The sequence below is a fragment of the Astyanax mexicanus genome, chromosome 14 (genome assembly GCF_023375975.1).
Source record: "Astyanax mexicanus isolate ESR-SI-001 chromosome 14, AstMex3_surface, whole genome shotgun sequence".
In the NCBI taxonomy this organism is placed as follows: domain Eukaryota; kingdom Metazoa; phylum Chordata; class Actinopteri; order Characiformes; family Acestrorhamphidae; genus Astyanax; species Astyanax mexicanus.
The window spans coordinates 47,441,760-47,466,129 of NC_064421.1; the positions used below are offsets into that span (position 1 = coordinate 47,441,760).

The following is a 24,370-nucleotide window of genomic DNA, read 5'->3' on the forward strand; positions in this document are numbered from 1 at the left end:
TTTTAATGTTTCATTTTGTTCATAAGACTGTACCAAGAAAATTGTTAGGTATAAAAATAACCATTTCATGGCATCACTGATTCCACCAAATACTAGGAGATCAAAATTTGGCTCCGTCTGCCTGGATCAGGGCTGGATCTTCCAGCAGCACAGTGATCCAAAGCAAACCTCCAAATCCAAGAAAGGAAGATTCAGGAGTGAGGAATGCAACGTCTGTTCTGTGTGGACATGTATAGAGAAATATATAAACATGATTTGATTGGTAGATTTACCTTTAAAAAAAAGCTGTTTTAACCATTTAAACACTTAAATTAATGTTTTACGTTCCATAAAACTAGTTCTGATATGATTTCTAAAACAAAATGTTAATAATAGGTTTGAAATTGTTAGGGGGCAGGAGCTGGAGGGTAGGTACAGGCCAGGGCAGGAGCTGGAGGGGCGGGTAGAGGGGGCAGGAGCTGGAGGGGTAGGTAGAGGGCAGTAGGGGCTGAGTGAGACGGGAGAAGTGGAGAGAGGTTACAGCAGAGATTCTCTAGCAGAGAGGAGAGTTCCCACTTTACAATCTCTTTAGGGTTTTCCAGACACTATACACTAGAGGGCGCTACTGAGAGAGTCCTAAATAAATGGGCCCATATGGAGCAACTGAGCTTAATCAAAGTTTATAAATGTTTGATCATTTTATACTGAAAATGTTTATATTTTTTAAACACAGAACAATATTAACTCTTTTAATACCAAAATCATATATTTTTTTAACCTAAGTAAGATTGACCTTAACAATCCTTTCTAAATTCAAGTTCACTCTCTACTCCACTTAAAAATTCCAGATTAGTTAACAGGAATCAAACACAAATTCTGCATGTTTGAAAATAAAGACATGAAAACTAGACAAACGTTATGAAACTAAAATTATGATGAAAAGTTTTCAGGAAAGAGGCAATTTTATGATTGTATTCATTATATTTTGACATTAGCAGATTTACTTATTTTTGTTTTTATATTTTCTATTACAATTACAGTTGTGCTTTTCAGTAATGTTTCTTATCGAACATGCAAGCTTTTTATGTGATGCTTGAATAGAAATCCCTTAAGATTTAGTGGTGTAATGTCAGGCAGACAATTTAAAAAATCCTGGCCTGTTAAGAGGTTAAATACTTTGTTCTACGTTCTTATATTAGAGAAAGATCCCGCATAATTAGTTAGTTAGTATTTTTATTCAAGTTTTTATCTGTTTAGCTCTATTCACTGAGGGCTCTCTCGTGTGCTCCCTCTATCGGTTGAGAGTAATTAGCTGATATACCGCAGGTGAGCTGGAGGCAGTGGGCGGTCTCTGTGTGAGTGAGCTCTGGGCTAACACCGAAGCCGACGTGTGCTTTACTGGAGCTCCACTTCAGCGCGGCTGGACTTAGAACCAGAGCTATGGTGCTGCTGGAAAACGACGCGGTAAGACTGGACTCAGAAATAAAAATCCCGTAGAGCTGATTTACAGCCGTGTTTTATATTTAAGAAAGCGGGAATCCTGATAAATAGGCGGCATTTTACCTCAAATCACTGCGGGCTGTTCTCTAAGCTAAGCTAACCGGCTAACATTAGCAAACTAGCTTCACATTAGCGTCTGCAGTGCGAGCGAATGTTAGCATGTTAGCTTAGCTTATGTTACCTTAGCTTAGATAGCTTTGCTAACGTTACAGTAGAGCGATATTATAGGGTATAAAACTCTTGCATAGGGTATATTTTAATAAAGTTTGGCACCGTTTTAAAGTTTTTACCTTAAATTGAGGAAAAGGTTTGGTTACAAAGCTAACTTGTTACTTACTTGTTAGCTTAGCTTAGCGTTTCCAATGGATGCGTTAGCTAGCTACCTAGCTACCCTATGTTATATTAAAGCTAAAAGTACTCACGCTTTATTTATTTAGTTTTTAAATAGTTCATTTTACTATGTTTTTAATAACGTTACCAAGGGGAGACTGGAGTAATTTAATATAGTTTAGTTAACGTTATCTAGTTAGCTAACTAAGTTAGATTAAACGTTAAATATCTGATTCATTGTATTTCCCCAGTACGTCTCCTTTTGAGCCTTAACTAACGTTAACTCAGCGTTAGCTAACCTAGTTACGTTTTTTATTGTTTTTTATTTTGTGTAGTATATGGAACGTTAGTTAGTTACTATTAAAGCTAATTATGTGTTTCTTCTTGCTGTGAAAGACCTGGAATGTATTTTGTATTAAAATATATAGTTTTATTATTTACCTACGTGACTACAGCCTGCTCTAGGAGCACCATCTGTTACATACAGCTCTGGACAATTTAAGAGACCACTTAATGATGATGATGATGATGATGATGATTTTCCTTTTAAAAATTATCCAATAAAAAAAAAACCCTGGAATATAATCAGAAGTGGCATAAAGTTATCCAAAAGCAGTGTGTAAGACTGGTGGAGGAGAACATGCTGCCAAGATGCATGAAAACTGATTAAAAACAGAGTTATTCCACCAAATATTGATTGCTGAACTTTTACAATATTTTATTTGAAATTTGGGAGAAATGTTGTCTGTAGTTTATAGAATAAACCAACAAAGTTCATTTTACTCAAACATAAACCTATAAATAGCTAAATCAAAGTAACTTAAGTGATATAGAAGCTGAAGTGGTCTCTCTATTTTTCCCAGAGCTGTATGATTACTTAGATTTAATACTAAGTAAGGTATATTTTAATCAGATTTGGCACCGTTTTAGGGTTTTTACCTTAGATTGAGAAAAGGGCTATACATTTAACCACAAGTGATGTTGGCCATACATGAATTTAACACCACTATTTACCTAAGATAAGCTAATCTTCCCATTCAGCACCAGTGGCTAGCTCCTCGAAGGAGTCGTTCTGGGGAAAGATTATAAAACTGATATTTTACCTTGTTAGTTAGCTGTTAATTAATCTCCCTATGGGTTGCGTTAAAACACTAATTCTATTCGTCAAATTATCGAATTATAACGTATTGACCAGAATTAAGAAATATATCCATAAATCCAAATACATTCAGAAATGTTTTTTATGAGAAATAATAGCATTTCTTGCTTTGCTTTAATCCACTGAAAATTGTTTTTGAAAGTGTTGTTGCACTGGCAGATGATTTGATTCTTGCAGTTAAATTATTCCATGAAATTCTGAGAATGTAAAAATCTGTTAACTATATTTATAAAACGTTTTTGTTTTCTAATGATTAGAGATGAAATAAAGTCATAGATTTTATATTAAATAGTCTGTGGCTTTGAATAAATTACATTTATATTATATGGTCTTTATATTAAAACTGTGCAAATATAACCTCCTTGTACTTTAGTTAAGGAGAGGTGTAAAATATGAAAATCACTGCCACAGACAGAGATTCACTCTGGCAGCTTCTATGTAAAGATGTAAAATCTCATTTACCCCATTTTGAAAATCACATTAAATCACATTAAAACAGTAAATCGATTAAACAAAGGAATTAGATTAACTTCCCTGCCCTGCTTAATGCATCTTTTTGCTCAATAATGTTTTTTTTTTCCTCGGTGCATGACTACTCTTTGACAATATTTAAATTTACTTAAAAAAAGCATAGTAATCCTAGTTAACCAAATGATTAATACAAAAATTCAGGATTAATGTTGTTGGGGTAAAGGTTAGGCAAGCTTCAGCTACAAGGAAACAAGCAGGTGATTATAATGTTGTGGCTGACCAGTGTAATGTATACATGGAGCTGGTTTTAATGTTGTGGCTGATCTGTTTTAGATCTGCATATGAATAAAGTATTATGCTATGTATAATCATATAATAAAATTGCACATTTTAATAGGCTTCGTAGTTGTTTATATACACACAGGAATGGGTTTCCAGAGTGGCGTATTTGATATTTTAATTAAAGTAAATTTGAATAAACAATGTGTAGTAATATTTTAATTTAGTAATTCAAAAGTAAATGGCTTTTTATATAAAATAAAGTGCTTTACCTAGATATATATGGGAGTGGGTATCAGTTAAAATTTTCAATACCCAAACAATACTTTGTTTTGGGTACCTTTTTCTATATTCTTACAAAAAATACAAATTATCACAACACACATATTTATTTTTTAACAGCCAACATGAGTAATCTCATTCTCAAACCGTCACTATGAGAGGCTACCATATTTCTGGATCTTGTTGGAACAAAAAAAAAATGAGCATGTTTATTTGTAGTGCTTTATAAAGAACAAAAATAACAGGATGACCATATATTTGCAAGCTGTTTGCAGCAGCTGTGATTGGCTGGGAAGTGTTATGGAAGCTGAAAACGAGCATTGTGATTGGCTCAGTTTATCAGTATTTAACATCCTGTTAAAAGGGATCAGCTGTCTTATTTCCCCAATTACTGCTCCTTCTTCTCCTCTCTTCTCCTTGATTTCTTCAGGGTAGGAGAGGAGGAGTAGCAGCAAGTGTTTCTGGACACAGCCCTTGTGTCTGTGCTCAATATGTTTTTTCAGTTCTAGCTAACATCCATTTGTTTCCGTTTGTGAATCAAGTCAGAATCGTGCATGTCCGTATTTAAATGCATCTAAGAATCAAAAAGGCCATTGAAGCAGCACTTTAAATGAGTCTTGATGCTCAAAGGGGCACAGTTGTTATTCTAGTATTGTAGAAAAATGCTGCTGTGTTCAGGCACAAAATAAATGTATACTACACCATGTAATAAGTTAATTATTTGCCAATTAGCCCAGAAGCAAAGAGAAATAAAAAATGCAGACCATGCGGGTCTTCAAGGTTAAATAGTTTAAATTGCAAAGATTTCCGAACCCACAAACAGGCCTGATCCATGTTCTAAAAATGTGTGTGAATTTTATCTAACTGTATGTGAATTGTTAATACTTGTCTTTTTGCTCTTCTGCAGTTTCTGACGGAGCTCACTCGCCTGTTCCAGAAATGCAGGACCAGTGGGAGTGTGGTCATCACCTTAAAGAAATGTACGTGTTCACTCACCACCATAGTCATCAGTGATGTTTTTGCATATAATTGCGAAGTTCAAATAGTCACAATATGCTTTGTTTTGTTCTCTATTTTATTAGATGACGGAAGGACAAAGCCTGTGCCGAGGAAAGGTCATCCAGAGACGTTTGAACCAGTTGATAACAAATGTCTCATTAGAGCTTCGGAAGGCAAGAAAAAAATTAGCACAGTGGTGAGTGCTCTGTTTGATCTAAAGCTTAGTGCAAAATAGGTAAATAAAGTATTTAAAATTATTGTTTAGTAAGCAGCACCTTAAACTAGCACTACTGGAGCAGCATTAGCATTATCTGTGCTAAGTGCTAGCTCTTCTACATTCAGAGGAGAGTATATCAGAGTGTGGTCTGCTTGTTAACCATGTTAAAACTAGCTGCTAATGCTGCTGCACCTAGCCTTATTGTAAATCTGGAAATCTGAGCTTACTGTAAGTACATGGACGTGCTTAACTCACCCAAATAAACTGTTTTAGGAGAGAAATCTGTGTAGATTAACATCCAATTCTCGTTTGACTTAAACAAAAACAAAAAAGTGCTGTAATTACCAATAGAAAAATATTATTTTACAGAGAAATTGCTATGTCATTTTAAAGTATGTTTGTGATTTGTGTTTTTCTCGCTGCAGGTCAGCACCAAAGAAGTAATAAAATTCCAGATGGTAAGTGTGTAATGATCATTTTAGGATTTAGATTAAATATATTAATTATTTAAATATAAGGAGTCTGATCATGAATGTTCTGTTCTGTTTCTTGTCAGGCTTATTCCAACTTGTTGAGAGCACACATGGATGGGCTGAAGAAGAAAGACAAAAAGAGTAAAAGCAAGAAGACTAAAGCCACACAGTGATGGACAGAGTAAAGAAAGATAGAAAGAAAGAGGGGAGCTGTAGTTCAGCTTATATCCCAGGACCATCTTACCTGTGCCACCCTCCACCAGACCCAAACCTTCATCCTCACAGCTTGCCAACCTGGACCACCTTGTTTTTTTGTCCCAACAATGGTGGCGTATCCTCATGAACATGCTTTTTCATCAAACCAGTGACGATTAAGCGTTTCGATGCAGTGCAGAGAGGGACGGCGGTCTATTACTCTGGAAAATCTTCCCATCTTCCACCTTCATTGTGTGAACGGACTCTAAATAAGAAGGTTGTGTACGGAGCATCTTTACCCCATTTAAAACTGTTTAGTTGGTCAAGACTTTGTTTGGTTAACAGCAGGATGTAAGTTGGTGCCATACGGCTGTCAGTGATTTATAGAGCTTTATTAGATGATAAGACCCTTTTTGTTTAATTTGAAAACTTTTAATTTCATATGTTCAGTGGAAGCTGTCTTGATCTCCCTTCATTATGTTCAGTATTGTGTCTCTGATGTACAGATAGATCTCCATCAGTTTTCCGCAGTTTTGTTTTTGAAACTCAGGAGTAAGTAGATGTACTTTGTATATTTGAAAGACACTCATTTTTTCTTTATTATAGATTTAATACAGAATTAGATCTTTTTTCTGTTCATTTAATAGCCGTGCCTTTTAATGTTAACACTTTTATTTTTTTTAGTTTATTTAAACCCAGACCCTCCCCGACACAAATGTAGGCAATAGTTATAGCATTTGACATCATTCATCTGTCCTTAACAGTGCAATTAAGTAGAATAATGCAATCTGAATGAGAGATTAATTTATGTTAAGTCCCAAATTAAAATTATGCCCAGTCTGGTAGAGTTTACTGAGGTTTAGGAATTATTTTTCTTTCTATATAGTGTAAAAAGGTTATAGATAAGGTTTTTTTTTTTTTTTTTTTTTTTGATGTTTACAAAAAAAGTCACTGAACAGACTGATGATTTGAAATTACAAGAAACATTAATAATTAAATAAATACTATGTACATAACACTGTCTACAAAGAACACCATTCTGCATAACTTGCACAGAAGACTGTAGAATAAGCCGAGGCTACAGCGCTGTGTTCCTCTTGTCTGGTCTCTCTTTGGTGGACACCTGTACGCTCCTCTTGGCCCCCTCCTCCTCCAGGTAGCCCTGACGCATCAGCCGGGTGATGTACTGGAACAGCGTCTGGTGTTTCAGTGTACAAAGTAAAGACGAGCACAGTCAGTAATGATATACTGAATTATAAAGCTTTAGTTTACAGTAATTAGACAATAAAGCAGATATTTAATACAGAGGTGCCATAAATGAACACTAATCGTGCTAGATTTTATAAACTCCACTGTTGATATTGGTCCTCCAAGCTTAGCTGACACAAGCATACACTGTTTAAAGTATCTTAATTTAAAATCTTTTTAAACATAAATATAATCAGTACATCTCTGTTTTTGACATGCAGAAAATGTCTGAAAACAGAATTTATTTACAGGGCCATACTAGTGCATCTCAAAAAATTAGAATATCATTAGAAATTTACTGTATTTCAGTTACTCATTTCAAAATGTGAAACTCATATAGATGTATTACATACAGAGTGATCTATTTTAAGTATTTATTTATTTTGTTTGATGATGATTATGGCTTACAACCAATGAAAACCATCTGCTGACAACTTTTATGGAGATGCAGATTTCATTTTCCAGCAGGACCTGGCACACTGCCCACACTGCCAAAAGTACCAATTGGTCTTTTATAATATTCTAATTTTGTGAGAAACTGATTTTTGGGTTTTCAGTGGCTGTAATCTCTAGGTCAGTCATCAATAATAAAAGAAATAAACACTTAAAATAGATCACTCTGTGTTTAATACATATATATATATATATGAAATAAAGTAAATTTTTAATGATATTCTAGTGCATCTAAAAAGAATAGAATATGCATGACAAATTGTTCTCACAGCTTTTAACTAACAGTTTAAAGGGAATTTACTCAAAATTAATTACACAAACTAATTGTACATTTTAAGGTGATTTTGCAGGAAAGGTATTACAACAGGTAAAACACTGGATGAAATGAGAACTGTATTGTATGTGTCTCAGAATGAGCCTAATGAAATACATTGATTTAGTGCTTTCAGGTTTAATAGACTCTGGCTGAGTGTTCTTACCTTCCAGGCCTTTTCCAGTTCAGGCGTCCATTTGTCTTTCAGAATTGGCCGAACTGCGCAGATGAACTCTGCTCCTACATACTGTGAATAAACAACAGAATTTATAATTTAACACATTTTTAATTATTTTAACAAATACCTTCAGAAACGTGCACTATTAAATGTATTATTATTATTATTATTATTTTTATTTTTATTATTGAAAGGTAAACCTTTTCAATATAAGGTGCAAGTGTGACCTCTCCTGGCTGGAGGTGGTACTGCAGCTTCCAACTCCCTGCCTAAATTACTGATGTTTTTAGAAAGCCATTTAACCTGATGCAGTTTATATTTATTACAAACACTACATATCCTAAATGTAATTTAGGCTAGTTATTCCATTTTCCATTAAGTAACATGCTATTTTCACCTCTTCTGTTATTCCTAATTGCATTTTTAGCCAGTTACACATATCTACTAAAATCTACTAGCAAAAAATATAATTCAATTTAAAGGGAGAGGAACGGTGTTGTATGAAATGTTGATCGATTGGTTGGTCAGGTTATTGGTTTGCCCATACCAACATCATTATTAAGTGTGAGCAAGTTTGGTTGGTAAATAAATAAATTACCCATAGCCCCAGCATTCTAGTGTCTGACCATAGCATGTAATGACTACCGAACAGGAGTATTTTAAGTAGAAATTCTTCTTTCTTACCCCGTAATACTTTGGAGGGGCGTTGTAGCGGTAATGGCTTTTGCCAAGTTCCACAGCCAGCATGTCGAGACGCTCTAACTGGTCCAGCCTGGCCACACTTTTCTCGATGAAGGACATCACTCTACAAACAGAACATAAAAACAACACACTAAATATCAAACCCTATACAGATAACCTTATAACCTCACCTTATCCTTATGGGGATTTTATGATAAATGTTAAATTTATACATTCCAATAAACAGAAATATTGTCTTTATCTAAATGTCTATTTAAGCTACTTATATAATGCTACACTTCCAATTGGCTGAAAAGCATTAGTTTAGCTATGAAGTGCACTAATTAGCTGTAATTAGACTAATGACAGTCATTTTATGACTCTAATTGAATTTTATAAATGTTAATTGCTGGTGTGGGTGGATTGGAAGTTGTGTTCATCAGGAAGTGTTCATATAAAGGCATCATCCACTTCCTTTTCACTCATTTGGCTCATTACTGGAGTACAGATGGAGGGAGCTTTGGTCACAAACAATGCTTAACTGCAGAGGCCTGGAAGCCTGACATCACAAAATACTAACTTAATACCAATTTCTTCGTTTTTCATTAATTTTAAAATGTCTAGTTGTGTTTTTAAGTATGAATAAATGCCATGTGAGCTGATTTTAGTGAAAAAAGTGATTCAGTGAACGATAGGATTTTGGTTGGGTTGCTCTTAAATATTCATACATCCAAACATATCGCCTCTGATTGGCTAACGGCACTGCGACACCAAGAAAGCAGTGAGACAGACAACAGTTAGAAACGTTTTAAAATAAGCACATTTTTACACTAATAACACTGAATGTTTGCAATGTCATACATTACTTTACAACATGTGTAATAATGCCCTGCTAAGTGCAGTTCAGCCACTGATCTAGTCTTAGAGTCTCTCAGAGTAAAACGCCAAATCCACCGGAGATCCTATTTAAACCTGTAGATACTTACACACAGAGGTGGGTAGTCCAGGTCCAGAAAGTTAAAATCCACCCTGGGTTGAGTTTTTTTTTTTTTTGGCAAAGCTGCCCAGGCAGTTGGAACAAAACCCTGTGGTGGATTTTTACTTTTAACTAGTGTAAACAAAACTAAACTGTTTTAAACATACACCTACTTTTATCAATTGTACTTGGCTGGTGGTGTTTTTCCTCCATAGACTAATTCTAACCATTTGTTCCTTAACTCTGAATTACTGGGTAAAGTATATAACTTTTCATTTATACTAGAAACCACAACTAGACATTTTCTTTTTTTAATGAATAAAAAAAATAAGGGATAAAAGCTTTAAATCTTAAATCTAATTCAGAATCTAAAAAAAAAAACAACAGACTGAAGAATCATACACTGCAAAAAACTAAATCTTAGCAAGTGAAATTTTCTAAATTTAAGGCAATTCTTCTCTGATAAGACTTTTTCTTTCTTACCAAGCATTGTGTAAGTGTTAGATTATTTTGCCTATTTTAAGTCATTTGAACTCAAAATAAGCACAATCAATCAGCAATCAAGTTATTCTGACTCTTGTGTCCAAAAACAGTGATTTTTTTGCTTGATTTAGGTGTTACTTCACTCATTTGGAGACTTTGCCATTGCTTTTTGTAAGAAATCTTACTAAGAAAATTTAGCTTACCACATTGGCAGATTTTTTTGCTTATTATACATATATTTGTCTTAATTTGCATATATTTTGTCTAGTTTTTGCCAATGGATTCTTTGGTGTACATCAAAATATAACAAGAGGAATCGTTTTTTCTGCATTATATTATATTTCCTGTGCAGTTGAGTTCAGAATGTTAATGACCCTGATCTCTCCTCATTTCCGTCACACAGTAAACAGAGTTGGTTTGTGCAGCTCACTCTCAGCCGTGTTTGCACAAGCGCTCGTGTCTCTGAGCTGCTGAAGGACCACTTGGCCTTTGTAGTGAGTTGGATGCAGAGTGATGATGCTGTGAGTCGGGCAGTTTCAGGTCTTTTATCACAGAGAGAGATCACAATAAAACCGGACACGACAGCAGAGAAAAACACAGAGATCCGTAAACTCAGAGACGGAAGTTAGCTCATTACACAAGCTCTCATTTGCATGAGTGTCTAACTCTCAGTTAGGAGCCGGTGGGTTCCAGTACATTATCACAGAAACAGCGCACTCAAAAGATAGAGCTGCACGATACTGGAAAACATTTACATAGCAAATGTTTGTTTTTTCGATTATATATTATCGTAATATTAAACAATGCAGGGCCCATGACCTCACCAGCCCCGCCCCCACCTGCACGCTGTCTCTCATGCGGACCAATCAAGAGCTGAGTCAGTGCCAAGCTCTCAAAACCCGAGGAAAACAACAAACAACAGCAATCAGCCCTTTAATCAGCATTTAAATGGCTTTTTAAAAGGTAAATAAGTGTTTTTCTGGTATTAAAAGCAAGAATTCAGCTGTAACTGGAAATAGCTGTGCTTCTCAGGCAGCAGCAGCCTATCACTCACACAGACACAGCGACAGCGCTGTGTATCTACTTGTATCTTGTGTCAAGAATTAAAACACTGCAACATGACGTGTTTGATTTAATTGCCTTAAGTGATATCGCACGTCCTGAGCTGTGACTATTGCGCATGCACACATCACAATGACGATGCTTAAATGATAGATCATGCAGCCCTACTCAAAAAATGTAAAGAACTTGTTATAAAACAGCTAATATCTCCATTCTGGAAGAAAACCAGTTCTATAAAACTGGTGCTGGGCTCCACATGTGAAAATACCTACAGGGAAATGAGAGCTTGCTGCTTATTGGCCATTACAGATCATTTAAACTGACGGTGGAAGACTGTAAGCACTGTAATAAAAGCCTAATGACGGGCTGTTGCTACCTAAAATACCCTAAAACTGATCCATTTGCGTTTCCCTGTAGGATTTTGCAAAGTATCTGAACACACTGGTGTGTGTGTGTGTGTGTGTGTACGCAGGGCATTAGAAGTCATTACAGTGACAGTAATCTCCATTACAATCATGGGGTTTGTATTATGGTTCTAGCATACTGAGATCAGACAGTGCTAGTGTTTCTGTTTCATACATTTACATACAGCTCGGAAAAAAAAGAAACCACGTAAAAATTATGAGTTTCTTTAATTTTAGCAAATTGAAAACCTCTGGAATATAATCAAGAGGAAGATGGATGATCACAAGCAATCTCTGAAAAACACTTAAAATCACTTAAAAAGACCACTTTAGAATGAATCAATCAGTTTTTCTGATTTTGCTATTTATAGGTTTATGTTTGAGTAAAATGAACATTGTTGTTTTATTCTATAAACTACAGACAACATTTCTCCCAAATTACAAATAAAAATATTCTCATTTAGAGCATTTATTTACAGAAAATGAGAAATGACTGAAATAACAAAAAAGATGCAGAGCTTTCAGACCTCAAATAATGCAAAGAAAACAAGTTCATATTCATAAAGTTTTAAGAGTTCAGAAATAATCAATATTTGGTGGAATAACCCTGGTTGGTTTTTAATCACAGTTTTTATGCATCTCGGCATCATGTTCTCCTCCACCTCCTACATCTCTACACACTGCTTTTGGATAAATACAATGCACCGGACATTATTTGTTATTTGCAAGTGATAAGATTGGATTTGCATGTCTGGACATCACAAACACAACTGAATGGGTTGCTGTGGTAACGGAATTGACATCAGTAAATAACCTTTGACCTTCTTTTTGAGTCGCCCCAACTTCCATCACTCTAGATCAGCTTCCATTGCTTAAGTGAATGGATTTTAATCAGCATGGCGAGCGTTTCTATACAATAAATACGTCCGCAAATATTGGTTTGAAATATTTGCTCTACTTATATACTTATATATATATGCAATATTATTGTGCATCTCTAGGAAACACTGATGTTCCAGTGAAACACAGTGAATCAGAGGAGGGCAGCACTGACCGCAGGCCATGGGCACGCAGCTCCCTGCTGGTCCGTAACCTCTCCAGGTCCTGCACGTCCCGGAACAGGAAAAAGACGTCTTTGCACTCCGGATGAGTCTCGAACAACCTGAAAAAAACAAAACACAAATTTTCTTTACTGATTTCAGGAAGAAAATTCTGAATAAAATGTATAAAAAAAAGCATTTAGCTGCACTGAACCTCTGTGACCCTTAAACTCCCAAATATAAAAGAAGTAAAAGCATTTAAACTTATGATTAATCTTTTTTTCTTTTATTTTGACACCACTAATAACATTACATATAAGTGACAAATCAAAAATGATTTGATTGATTTTACCAAATTGAAAACCTCTGGAATATAATCAAGAGGAAGATGGATGATCACAAACCATCAAACCACCAAACTGAACTGCTTGAATTTTTGCACCAGGAGTAAAGCAGCATAAAGTTATCCAAAAGCAGTGTGTAAGACTGGTGGAGGAGAACATGAACTCTTGAACCTATATGAATATGAGCCATTTCTCTCATTCTTTGCAAATAAATGCTCCAAATGACAAATGAAATGAAATGTTGTCTGTAGTTTATAGAATAAAACAGCAAAGTTAATTTAACTCAAACATAAACCTATAAATTCAGCCAATCAGGTACTTCTAAAGACGTAATTAGTAATTAATCCAAAGTAAGAAAGGATGAGGGTAGCTTTTCAGGAACAGAACTTTATACAGCACTGTATCATACTGGACCTGCTCAGATGAATGATTGTAGTAGATTATTATGCTCTGATGATTTATGTATTATTCATTCATTCACTCATTCATCATCATCACTTTTATTTGGATTTGCAGACCCAACTCTGACCAATGCCTCATTTACATCTGAACCCTGCGGCGTCAACACCAGCCGTAATTAGTGGCAGCTTTATACGAGCAGGTCCCTCAATAATAATGACTTTAAATGAGACGTTGAGACGTTGGCTTCAAGGTCCCGAGCCTTATTGAGCTCTTCACTTGACTCCTGAGACGTTGAGCTCAGTATGAAAAGGTAATTAAAAGTTGGTTTGGTGCAGCGGGGCTCCAGAAACATTAAATCCTTCAGTGAGTTTAACACACAAAACACACTGTATTCCCACATTCATTATAACAGTGGTCAGGGAGCCATAATGAGACTGTTCCAGTTCCAGCTGTGAAATGATGAATACATACAGCTAACAACAGTCCTAAAGAGGTTCATAACAGTGGGGGATTTGGGATTGTTAGTGGGAATACATTGTTCTGAAGCTGTAATACTCCATACTGTTGCAAATCCTTGTGGCTATAACAGGTTTAAATCTTTTGGGAAGGTTTACCGCAAACATGTTGAGTTGGGTTAAGGTCAGTTAGGTGCATAAAATTGTCTCCTTTCTCTGCACCTAAAGAGTTGAGCACAAATCGTGAAAAACAAGCAAATCGCACACCATAATCCCCCCTCCACCAAACTTTAAACCTGACACCAGTGCAGTAAAGACAAGTACCGTTCTACTGGCAATCACCAAACCCAGACCATGATTTCCTGACAGAAAAGTGTGATTTATCACTCCAGAGAACACGTCTGTGTGCTTTACGCCACATGGGCTTGGTATCAAATAAAAAAATTCAATAAAAGAAAAAAATCAGTGCCTGTTTTTGATACTTTGCATTAATAAATCGAACATATCAAGAGTGTTTTTTAAGGTGCTTTGATGATGTGCTGACTAAACTAAATTACAATGAGGAAATGAGATTTGTTTTTATTAAGGCGTGATCTTCATCTGAAATACACTGCCTGACCAAACAAAAATTCAATAAGCTTCTGCAATGTCACAAGATTTATTTATTCAATCCAGTGTTGCATTAATTTATTAAATTTTAATCAAGATCTTGCAGCAGTATTGATGATGGTAGAGTCTGACCAACCACTGCACAAAGCAGCTCTTCTCCATCCAGCACATCCCAAAGATTCTCAATGAGGTTAAGGTCTGGACTCTGTGGTGAACTCTCTCTCAATCCATGTGTTAAAATGATAAATGATGATCTCATGCTCCCTGAACCTCCATGCACTCTTTCACAATTCCAGCCCCATGAATCCTGGAATTGTCTTATCTTGGAATATGAAGAAAATGAATCCATTGATGGAATAACCCGGTCTATATTCAGTATATTCAGGTAGAGTCAGCTGACCTCATTCTTTCAGCACATACTGTTACTGAACCCAAACCTGCAGACCAACTGCAGCAGCATCAACCATCAACCCACATCATTTACTCACTTACATCCAGGTAGAGACTTTTTTTGGCCAGACAGTAAAAGTACACATTTACATACTAATATAGAATATCATAGCAAACTGGGCTTAGTGCACACTTAACACAGGATCTCAGGATCACTGTAATGACTCCTGTTAATTTAATTCGTCACACAGATATACGCAATTTCTGTGGTGTAAAATGTGAAAACTGTGGTTTGATAATTCAGCAGAGGTGACCAAAATAATGCCACCTGCTGTTTGTCCTGTCGTGACCTTTTTCTGTTACAGCTTTATTACAACAGATGTACTGAGAACAGATTTAGCATCTAAATAAAATATAAACAAAAAAAAAAGAATAGGCTGCAGGAATATGAGCATATAAGCATGGACAGCTCTTGGGGTAATAAATCACACACAACAATATGCTGAACTAAATATAACCCCATTATATTTCTGAAGCATCTCATATAAAAAAAAACATTGCCTATGCTAAACACAGAGATATATGTGGCATTTTCAAGGTTCACTCAGGTTCTGAATAAACCTGATGCAATGCTAAAAATAAATATTAATAAAAAACAAGTGTAGCAGGATTATAAAAGAAATTCATACTTTTATAAAACCCACCCATGAAACAGAAATCTCTCTGGGTCGGGCTGTGTTGTTAGCGAAGCTAGCGCTGCAGCTAATTCAAAACAGATGTTGCCAGAAAGATCTTTTCACAAATTGAGAGTTACTGAAATGGGCATTAGCGTGTAATGTAACAGACAGGGGCCAGGTAAATAGATTTGTGCAGGTAGATAACATGATTAACCAATCACAGTGCAGATAACTGCATGAAGGAAAGAATACATTATAAAGCAGTGTGCACAATCCTTAATGGAGAAGAGTAAAATGTATATTTTGGATTTTTGGATGCTGGATTTATATACAATTTTTTAAGCCCCTGTTGATTAAACACTTAAATAAAAATGAACCAATTAATCTGCACAATTTCTTACTATTAAAGCTGTTTGATTAATTTAGTTTGTGCCAGAAAAGTAAAAATATAATATCAATCAGAGCCCAATATTGCCATAGGTGTGCCATATCGTATCATCCTACCCAATAATATTGGCAACATTTTTGAATATGGTGAACTATGATATTATACACAGGAGTGTATATTATTATACACATTATATACAGTGTAAACAGCATAAAGTTATCCAAAAGCAGTGTGTAAGACTGGTGGAGAAAGAGAACATGCTGCCAAGATGCATGAAAAAAACTGTGATTAAAAACCAACCAGGGTTATTCCACCAAATATTGATTATTTCTGAACTCTTAAAACTTTATGAATATGAACTTGTTTTCTTTGTATTATTTGAGGTCTGAAAGCTCTGCATCTTTTTGTTTGTTATTTCAGTCATTTCTCATTTTCTGTAAATAAATGCTCTAAATGAGAATATTTTTATTTGGAATTTGGGAGAAATGTTGTCTGTAGTTTATAGAATAAAACAACAATGTTCATTTTACTCAAGTGTACTTAAAATAAGTAGGTTATCCAAACGTATGGACAAAAGCAAATAAATGAATATGGCTGTCTCTGCACTTTCGTCTTTTGCCATCTTCCCCAGCTCATCCTCTCTTTCTCTCTCTTTATATTATCTATCTATCTGTTGCTCTCCACTCGCTTGCTTTCCTCTGGAGCCTTAATGACCTTCCTTGGTGTTTCAGACAGGTGTGTGTAAGCTGCAGCAGGGCGGCGTCAGATAAAACCCTGAATAGAGTCTTTACTTAGAGAGAGAGAGAGAGAGAGAGAGGGAGGAGAGAGAGAGAGACAGGCAGCCGGCTGACATCTTCCAAGCTGTCATCTAATTACCATGGTAAGAATCAACTGGATAGATTTAATGAGAGATTTCTGTGCATTTCTATTGCAATGATGCGCTCCAGATTTTTCCAGAGGAAAAAAATATTCATTTCATATTTCATCCCTGCAGTAAAAATCACTCATAATGTACATTTATTTTGTCCAGTGCAGTAGGCGGGGCTAAGCTGCAGTTTGATTGGCTGATAAATGTCAGATCTGTTGGACAACAGGCCTCATGTCCATTGCAATGACAAGCAGCAATCTGTACGATTTTTCTGTTAAATGGAAAACAGTATATCTTCTATTGGAATACCATTGGTGTATTCACATCCCAGATACAGCATTTCATTTCTGTCCTTACTGATTTATCAGAGCAGGACCAGCTTTTCACAAAAAAGCTCCCAAGCATGAATGTGTTCACACTTCTCTCCATTAACTTATTTAAACATTTTTACTGCTGTAATTTTATTTTCAGGCTCTAGGTGATCCAGATCTAGATGAGAGACACCAGTAGACAGAAACTCTCTCTCTCAGCCTGTGATTATTCCAGCTTCATTATTCCATCACATTATTCCACAGACCCTCCAGCCACTCATTGGGACACAAACCCATTTTCTCACAGTGTTGGATGAAGCCAGATTCCATTGTTATAGCCCTCTCTCTCTCTCTCTCTCTCTCTCTCTCTCTCTCTCTGTCTCTCTCTCTCTCTCTCTCTCTCTCTCTCTCCCCGGTCTGCCTGTCTGACAGCTGCAGCTGTTTTTACCCCCCGTCTACAGAGTGTGTGAATCCTCCAGCCTCACATCTCCTCCATCTCCTCCATCTCTGAGCAGCAGCTAATACACACCCAGCATCATGCAGGGAGGAGAGAGGAACCCTGCCAACTTTTCACACTCATCACACAACACACACACACACACACACACACACACACACACACAAACACACACACACACACACACACACAACACATTCATCACACACACACACACACACACACACACAACACATTCATCACACACACACACACACACACAACACATTCATCACACACACACACACACACACACAACACATTCATCACACACACACACACACACACACACACACACTCAGCACACACCCCAAGTGGTCAGCTTCACCCCTGAAAGACCTTGTTTTACCCAACCAGCAACACTACATCACTACAGCCAAGCAAAAAATGATTTATCTGCAGGGGCAAGTCAATGTCCCAAAGCGGCCATTGTACAGAGTTCTGGGCAAAAAGCACAAAATTACTGGACCTCAGAAAGCTGCGGGAGAGCGGAGGAGGGCTATTTAAGGTTAGTACTCTCATGAGTTTCATGAGAGTGTCATGTTTTACTACACCAAAAGTCAATTTTACACTTGAGTTCTCCTTTAAACAACTTACCCTCATATTTTAACATGCTTCCCAAACTTGAAGCATTTCAAATATGATTTCATATAGCTTCATATCATCGTTTTTAAATTCCTTTTAAACAGTCTAGTTGTGTCTCTAGTATGAATGAATGCCACGTGAGCCATATTTTGTGAAAAAGTGCTCAGGTGTTTCTATTTATCACTGCTTTAGATCACTGAAAGAGTGGTCTCTGAACAGCACTGCAGCAGAGAACGCCTAGCTGCCGCCCCCCAGTCAATTTTACAGCTCTAAAACTCAAAGGACAAAATGTTTTCAGAGATACAGCCTTAGTTATAAGGATACAGCACTCAGTGAACGCTAACTAGCTGTGTTAACAGAGCTGTAGACAGAAACAGAGCTGTTAGCTTCTAATGCTGTAGCCTGAGCTGAGGTCCTGAGCTCACCCTAACGTCTCTCTGATCAACTCGTATTTCTGAGGATTTTCTTTTACTAACTACTTCATGTGCAGCATCATAATCAACTCAGAGAGACCTGCTGTATTTCACAAACAACAAGAGGATTTTAGCAGAATAAGAGCTTTAAACATCTCCTTTTATCATTATCATTAAATTAAATCTAAAACTATATTTTGTTTCTTATTACACTCGTGGCTGTGACGATTAGGCTTGACTAGACTTGAATAGACTGGATGAATGAATCTGCAGAATAAGGACACATCTGGGACAGATGTTTCTATAAGGCTTTCAAAAACAGGTGGTTATTCATGCTGTAAATTGATGGCTTTTGGCAATTAAAGCTCTCTAGATGAATTTAAAGCAGGTTTTGTGTCTCCAGTCTGTTCAGTTTAATGTAGAGAACACACTGTTTTATAGAATAGAATTCTGAATCTGTTGCTTTAATGCTTTAATGAATGCATGAAGATTTACAGATCAGACAAACTGAACAGGGGTATCTGAATTCTATTGGGGTTATTTTTTCCACAATGCCTCCACTGCGCACACACACACACACACACACCATCAGTGTGAGCTGGGCTCATACAGAACTCCAGGTTACAGAATATGTATGAGGCTGATGGCTGTGGGTTTGTTGTAGTGTGGTAGAAGTGAGGAGCCCTCAGCACTGTGCTCAGGTCAGTCTTTCCAGCTGTCTGGAGCTCCTCCAGGGACACATTTACACTGTTAGGGCTAAAAGCTGTCTGGTACACACACACACACACACACACACAGACACACACAGACCTGCATCTGACTACATTAACACTCTGCTGGAAGCTTGTTGAAATTACTCTCCACTCTGGGTGGCAGGACGGGTTGTATAGGAGGCAGAATAAAAATGAATATATGAAGGGAAATAATGAGGAGGAGGAGGAGAGTGAATTCAGCAGGTACTCAGCTTTAAGTTAAAGAAATGACGTCAGAATTTTGGTTTTTATTTCCTAATATACACACACAAAGTGATCGATTTTAAGCATTCATTTAAGCATTCTTAGCGCTGTGCGATATGAGGATAAATATCGTCCCTATCGTTTCTACAGTAATTTTATCAATTATTCATGCAAATACATAAAGTAGGCTTCAATAAAATGTATTGGTGTGGTCACTTCGCATAAACTCTGCTTATATAAGTGATAATAAAGCAGTTTGCGACATGAAGCTGCTTAAAGTTATTAAACTCATGAGAGCCTAACAATGGAGACGCATTGTTCTTTTAAATTAATTAGCTACAGCATCTACCTCATCTGTTTTCATTTAATATATTCACATATATATTGCTGCACTAAAAGGTAGTAATTCACATTTGTGAAAGGGTTTAATGTCACTTTGAAATAAAATTGATATTGTCATATTTGTCGAAGAATAACTGAAAACATACTTGAATGTGGTATATCATGATATATATCTTTATCGTGATATTAAAAATTCCATATCGTGATATATGATTTTTTCCCATATCGCCCAGCACTACTTGTACTTAATCTTTTGATCAAGATATACTTGAGAAAAGTACAATAAAATATTCTTGCCTTAAAATATTCTTGCCTTATATGTAAAGTATGCTTTGCTTTTTTTTTTTTTTATTTATTTATTTTTTTTCATGTGTAATCCAATAGTAAATCTAATTAAAGAACAGTTAAACAGACCTACTTCTAAACCTAGTAATATAAATCACACTGCAAAAAATAATATATAAGAGTAAACTGTTTACTATTTATATGTTACGTATTATGTCAAGTTCACTTAAAATACTTTTATATATATATATATATATATTTTTTTTTTTCCCCCAATGTTTAAAAAAAACCTTTAAAGGTTTTCACACTCAGCTCTGTCTCATAACCCGATCCAGTCAGCTGACCTGGGATCAGTGCATGGAGCACAGTGCATCTGAGGCCACACACACACACACACACACACACACACACACCAAACCAAGGACTTAACATGTAGATAAACAGGAGGAAAAGCACAATGTGTTCTGCTGGTTTATCATATTAAAGATATTCAGAGTCGTATGGAACATACCGTTTAGTCTCTCACTCAGATTCAGCAGATCCAGTGATGCTGCATGTAAATTTAAATTAAGCTAGCTCTTAACCCTTTAAAAGCCTGGTGTTTATTATTTACTCTTATTTGAGTTTTTACAACCTATGCATTAATGCAACAACATAATACCGAATTTTTCGCACAATAAGGAGCACTGGATTATAAAGGTGCATTTTATGCGACACTAGTAACCAGTGTTGGGCACGTTACTTTGAAAAAGTAATTAGTTATAGTACTATAGTTACTAGTTACTTCTCCAAAAAAGTAACTGAGTTACTAACTGAGTTACTCTCACTATAAAAGTAACTAGTTACCAGTAAAAGTAACTATTGTGTTACTTTTGTATTACTCGCCCTCGTAACTGGTAACAGCGTTATAGTAACAGTCAGAGTAATTAGTAACATTACTCTTTGCTGAAAAAAGTAACGCCGTTATTCTAATCACTGCTAGTTACTAGTTAGTAACTAATAGTAGGAACAGAGGTGTCGCCATGTTTTCCTTTTAAATTCAGCAAGCTAAGTTAAGTAAACAAAACTGTAATTCTTAAAAAAAAAAACCAAAAAAACATTTAAGACAACAAGTCTAACAAGCATTGGATGTTAATCTACACAGATTTCTCTCCTGAAAACTGTTTATATGGGTGAGTAAAGCACTTCCGGGTGGGCTAATGCTACCTGACAACGCTACCTGAATGTTGCGGTAAGCCAGGGCGATATTAGCAATCCGTTCGTTCCACGTAGCTTTTTTAACACAGTAATTGCGCAAACTATAGTCAAATATATTCACTTCAGAATGTCAAAAGAGCTAGTGCTGTGGTTAGCCACTAATGCTAATGCTGCTCCAGCAGTGCTAGCCTTTGGAAGGTGAAATGCACAGAGTCTGCATTTTACATTGTCATTATCTCGTTGGGCCGGGTCCGATCTGGCATCTGGCGACAACATCGTCTGAAGGAGCGAACTTCTGTTTTCTAACCGCTGAAGAGGAACTGGGTTCAGCTGGTTTGTGAAATCAACTCTGGCTGACCCCTTTGACCTCAGAGTGACCTTAAGAACCGGATTAAATGTTAAGCTTGTGAAGCGTAAGGAATATAGTTGATTAAATAATTTAGCTAATGAAGCGGAATGGATATATATATTTTGATTAACTTGATTATAAAAAGTAAGATAGAAAATAGCATGTAGCATAACAGCTAGCATAGAATATAAAATCCACACTCTGTACTAGGGGTGTGCCATATTGTATCGTGTGCGATAATATCGCCAAAATTGTTCAATATCGTGTACAATATTATACCCTGAAATATGGTGCCATATCGCCCATCCCTAATTATCACATCAGGTTTCTACTTTTTTGCTGTTTTTAGCAAAAGAAAAAAAATCACAATGTTCTAATTTCTCATTTTATATCTACTAGAGACAGATTATATCTGTCCAGTATCATTTATTTTACTTTAATCCTGGATATATGGAGATATTTGAAGGAGAGCATTATTAGTATTATTAGTACCATGACATTTTGGATCATTGACTTCTGTTACAAATTATGAAAATGTTACTGATTAATTTCTTGTATTTTTTAAAATCTCAATTAAGGCTGTGCCATATCATACCGTATGCAATAAGAACATTTTATATTAATTTTGGTGCAGAAGTGTATTCTTGAAATCATTCTTTAAATTCAGTATATCGTCTGAAAATACCTTAAAATATCGTGATATTATTTTAGGGCAATATCACCCACCCCTACTCTGTACTTCAGTGGAGTGGCTTTACTGCTCCTTAATACCTGACTGGAAAAATGCACCAGATTTTAAGGCACACTGATGATTTTGGGGAAAATTAAAGGGTTTTAAGTGCACCATATAGTGCAAAAAATATTGTATATTAACTTAAATCAGATTTATGTTTTCTGCTCTCTGGTGGACTATCTGTGCACTGCAGACCACAGAAATATACATACACAGTAACAACTCTTTACAGGCAACCTTTACTTCTGTGAAAAGGAAGTATAATTAAGGATACTTGCATTAAAAGTATGTTTAAACTAGGTTTAAAATACTTAAAGCACATTTTCTCTTCAATATACTTTTAAAATAAAAAATACACTTGAAATATATGCTTTCTTTGTATTTCCATAAAATATATTTTTAAGCAATGTGCTTTAAATTATACATTGTGTTGACAAAAAAATATATGTAGTAGCAATTAAATACTGCTAAAAGTGCACTTTAGTCTAGTTTTTTTTCTCCCAGTAACATTAAGGTGTACACAATATGTGCATCAATACACATAGTAGTACATTTACAAAATCAAGTGTATTAAAAATGATGTTTAAAAAAACACAAAATACCTAAATCTACTTACAGCTCTGGAAAAAAATGAGAGCACTTCAGTTTCTGAACCAGTTTCTCTGATTTTGCTATTTATAGGTTTATGTTTGAGTAAAATGAACATTGTTGTTTTATTCTATAAACTACAGACAACATTTCTCCCAAATTCCAAATAAAAATATTGTTATTAGAGCATTTATTTACAGAAAATGAGAAATGACTGAAATAACAAAAAAGATGCAGAGCTTTCAGACCTCAAATAATGCAAAGAAAACAATCAAGTTCATATTCATAAAGTTTTAAGAGTTCAGAAATTAATATTTGGTGGAAAAACCCTGTAGGTTTTTAATCACAGTTTTCTTCATGCATCTTGGCATCATGTTCTCCTCCACCAGTCTTACACACTGCTTTTGGACAACTTTATGCTGCTTTACTCCTGGTGCAAAAATTCAAGTAGTTCTGCTCTTAATTATATTCCAGAGGTTTTTAATTAGGTAAAATCAAAAGAAACTCATCATTTTAAGTGCTCTCTAATGGGTTTTAATATTAGAGTTAATTACAGTGAAGCAGTTTCTACAGGAAATTCTCACCTGACGAACATGATGATTCCAACTTTAGCGATGTCCTCCTGGATCAGTTTCCACGACTCTTTGATCATGCTGATCTGCTCCTCGCTCAGGGTCTCCTCCTCCCCGCGGGTCTCTGTTACCTGCCTGGGCGCCAAACCCAAACCCGATATAGCGCAGCCCATCCTGAACCCGGTACCGAGGCTAACCTGGCACCTGCACTCACGCGCTCCTAATCACTCACACCTGCGCAGCGGGACCGGCGCACGCGCTCGCGGCTCTCTGCAATCAGCCGAGGCTTCGCGTCACTGAGGCGGACTGGAGCACGAGCTCTCCATAACCGACCACACACACACACGCAGGGAGCGTGCACGAGGAGTGGGAGGAGTTTATTCTCATAAACTACAGCTGCAACTAACTAATTCAATTATGATAATTGAATAATCTGTCGATTATTTTTTTCCGATTAATCAACTATTATTTGGATAAAATTAAATAAACTATATAATAAAAACAATAATTTTGTAATTATATAAGGAACACACAACCTAACCCGAGAATTACATAAATTGTATTTTTTTTTTAGAGCAGCAGTCTATACCACAACTAACAACTGTTTTAATAATCGATTAATCTGACAATTTTTTTTCGATTAATCAATTATTCATCAAAAAAAAAGAAAAATTAGATTTTCAGCTTT

At 35.9% G+C, this 24,370-nt stretch overlaps 2 protein-coding genes across 2 annotated transcripts; one reads left to right on the top strand and one right to left on the bottom strand.

Moving 5' to 3' along the window:
- Positions 1-1,321: 1,321 nt before the first annotated feature.
- srp14 (signal recognition particle 14) lies at positions 1,322-6,736 on the top strand. Its single transcript, XM_007230356.4, has 5 exons — positions 1,322-1,443; positions 4,908-4,980; positions 5,083-5,195; positions 5,642-5,674; positions 5,773-6,736. The coding sequence occupies exons 1-5, from the start codon at positions 1,420-1,422 to the stop codon at positions 5,860-5,862; spliced, it is 333 nt and encodes a 110-aa protein (XP_007230418.1). The 5' UTR covers positions 1,322-1,419; the 3' UTR covers positions 5,863-6,736.
- xgb (x globin) lies at positions 6,554-24,028 on the bottom strand. The gene is made up of 5 exons (XM_022672579.2): positions 23,695-24,028; positions 12,737-12,844; positions 8,761-8,881; positions 8,065-8,145; positions 6,554-7,082 (listed from the first exon to the last, which is right to left on the bottom strand). The coding sequence occupies exons 1-5, from the start codon at positions 23,853-23,855 to the stop codon at positions 6,963-6,965; spliced, it is 591 nt and encodes a 196-aa protein (XP_022528300.1). The 5' UTR covers positions 23,856-24,028; the 3' UTR covers positions 6,554-6,962.
- Positions 24,029-24,370: the final 342 nt, after the last annotated feature.

Excerpts from the sequence above, each read along its gene's own strand:
- xgb (XM_022672579.2), bottom strand. The coding sequence starts at position 23,855 with ATGGGCTGCGCTATATCGGGTTTGGGTTTGGCGCCCAGGCAGGTAACA. Across the intron at positions 8,882-12,736 it reads CTGCGTGCCCATGGCCTGCG|AGTGATGTCCTTCATCGAGA; the intron begins GTCAGTGCTGCC and ends TTCTGTTTGTAG. Across the intron at positions 7,083-8,064 it reads AACTGGAAAAGGCCTGGAAG|ACGCTGTTCCAGTACATCAC; the intron begins GTAAGAACACTC and ends CTGAAACACCAG.
- srp14 (XM_007230356.4), top strand. The coding sequence starts at position 1,420 with ATGGTGCTGCTGGAAAACGACGCG. Across the intron at positions 1,444-4,907 it reads TGCTGCTGGAAAACGACGCG|TTTCTGACGGAGCTCACTCG; the intron begins GTAAGACTGGAC and ends GCTCTTCTGCAG. Across the intron at positions 5,675-5,772 it reads AAGTAATAAAATTCCAGATG|GCTTATTCCAACTTGTTGAG; the intron begins GTAAGTGTGTAA and ends GTTTCTTGTCAG.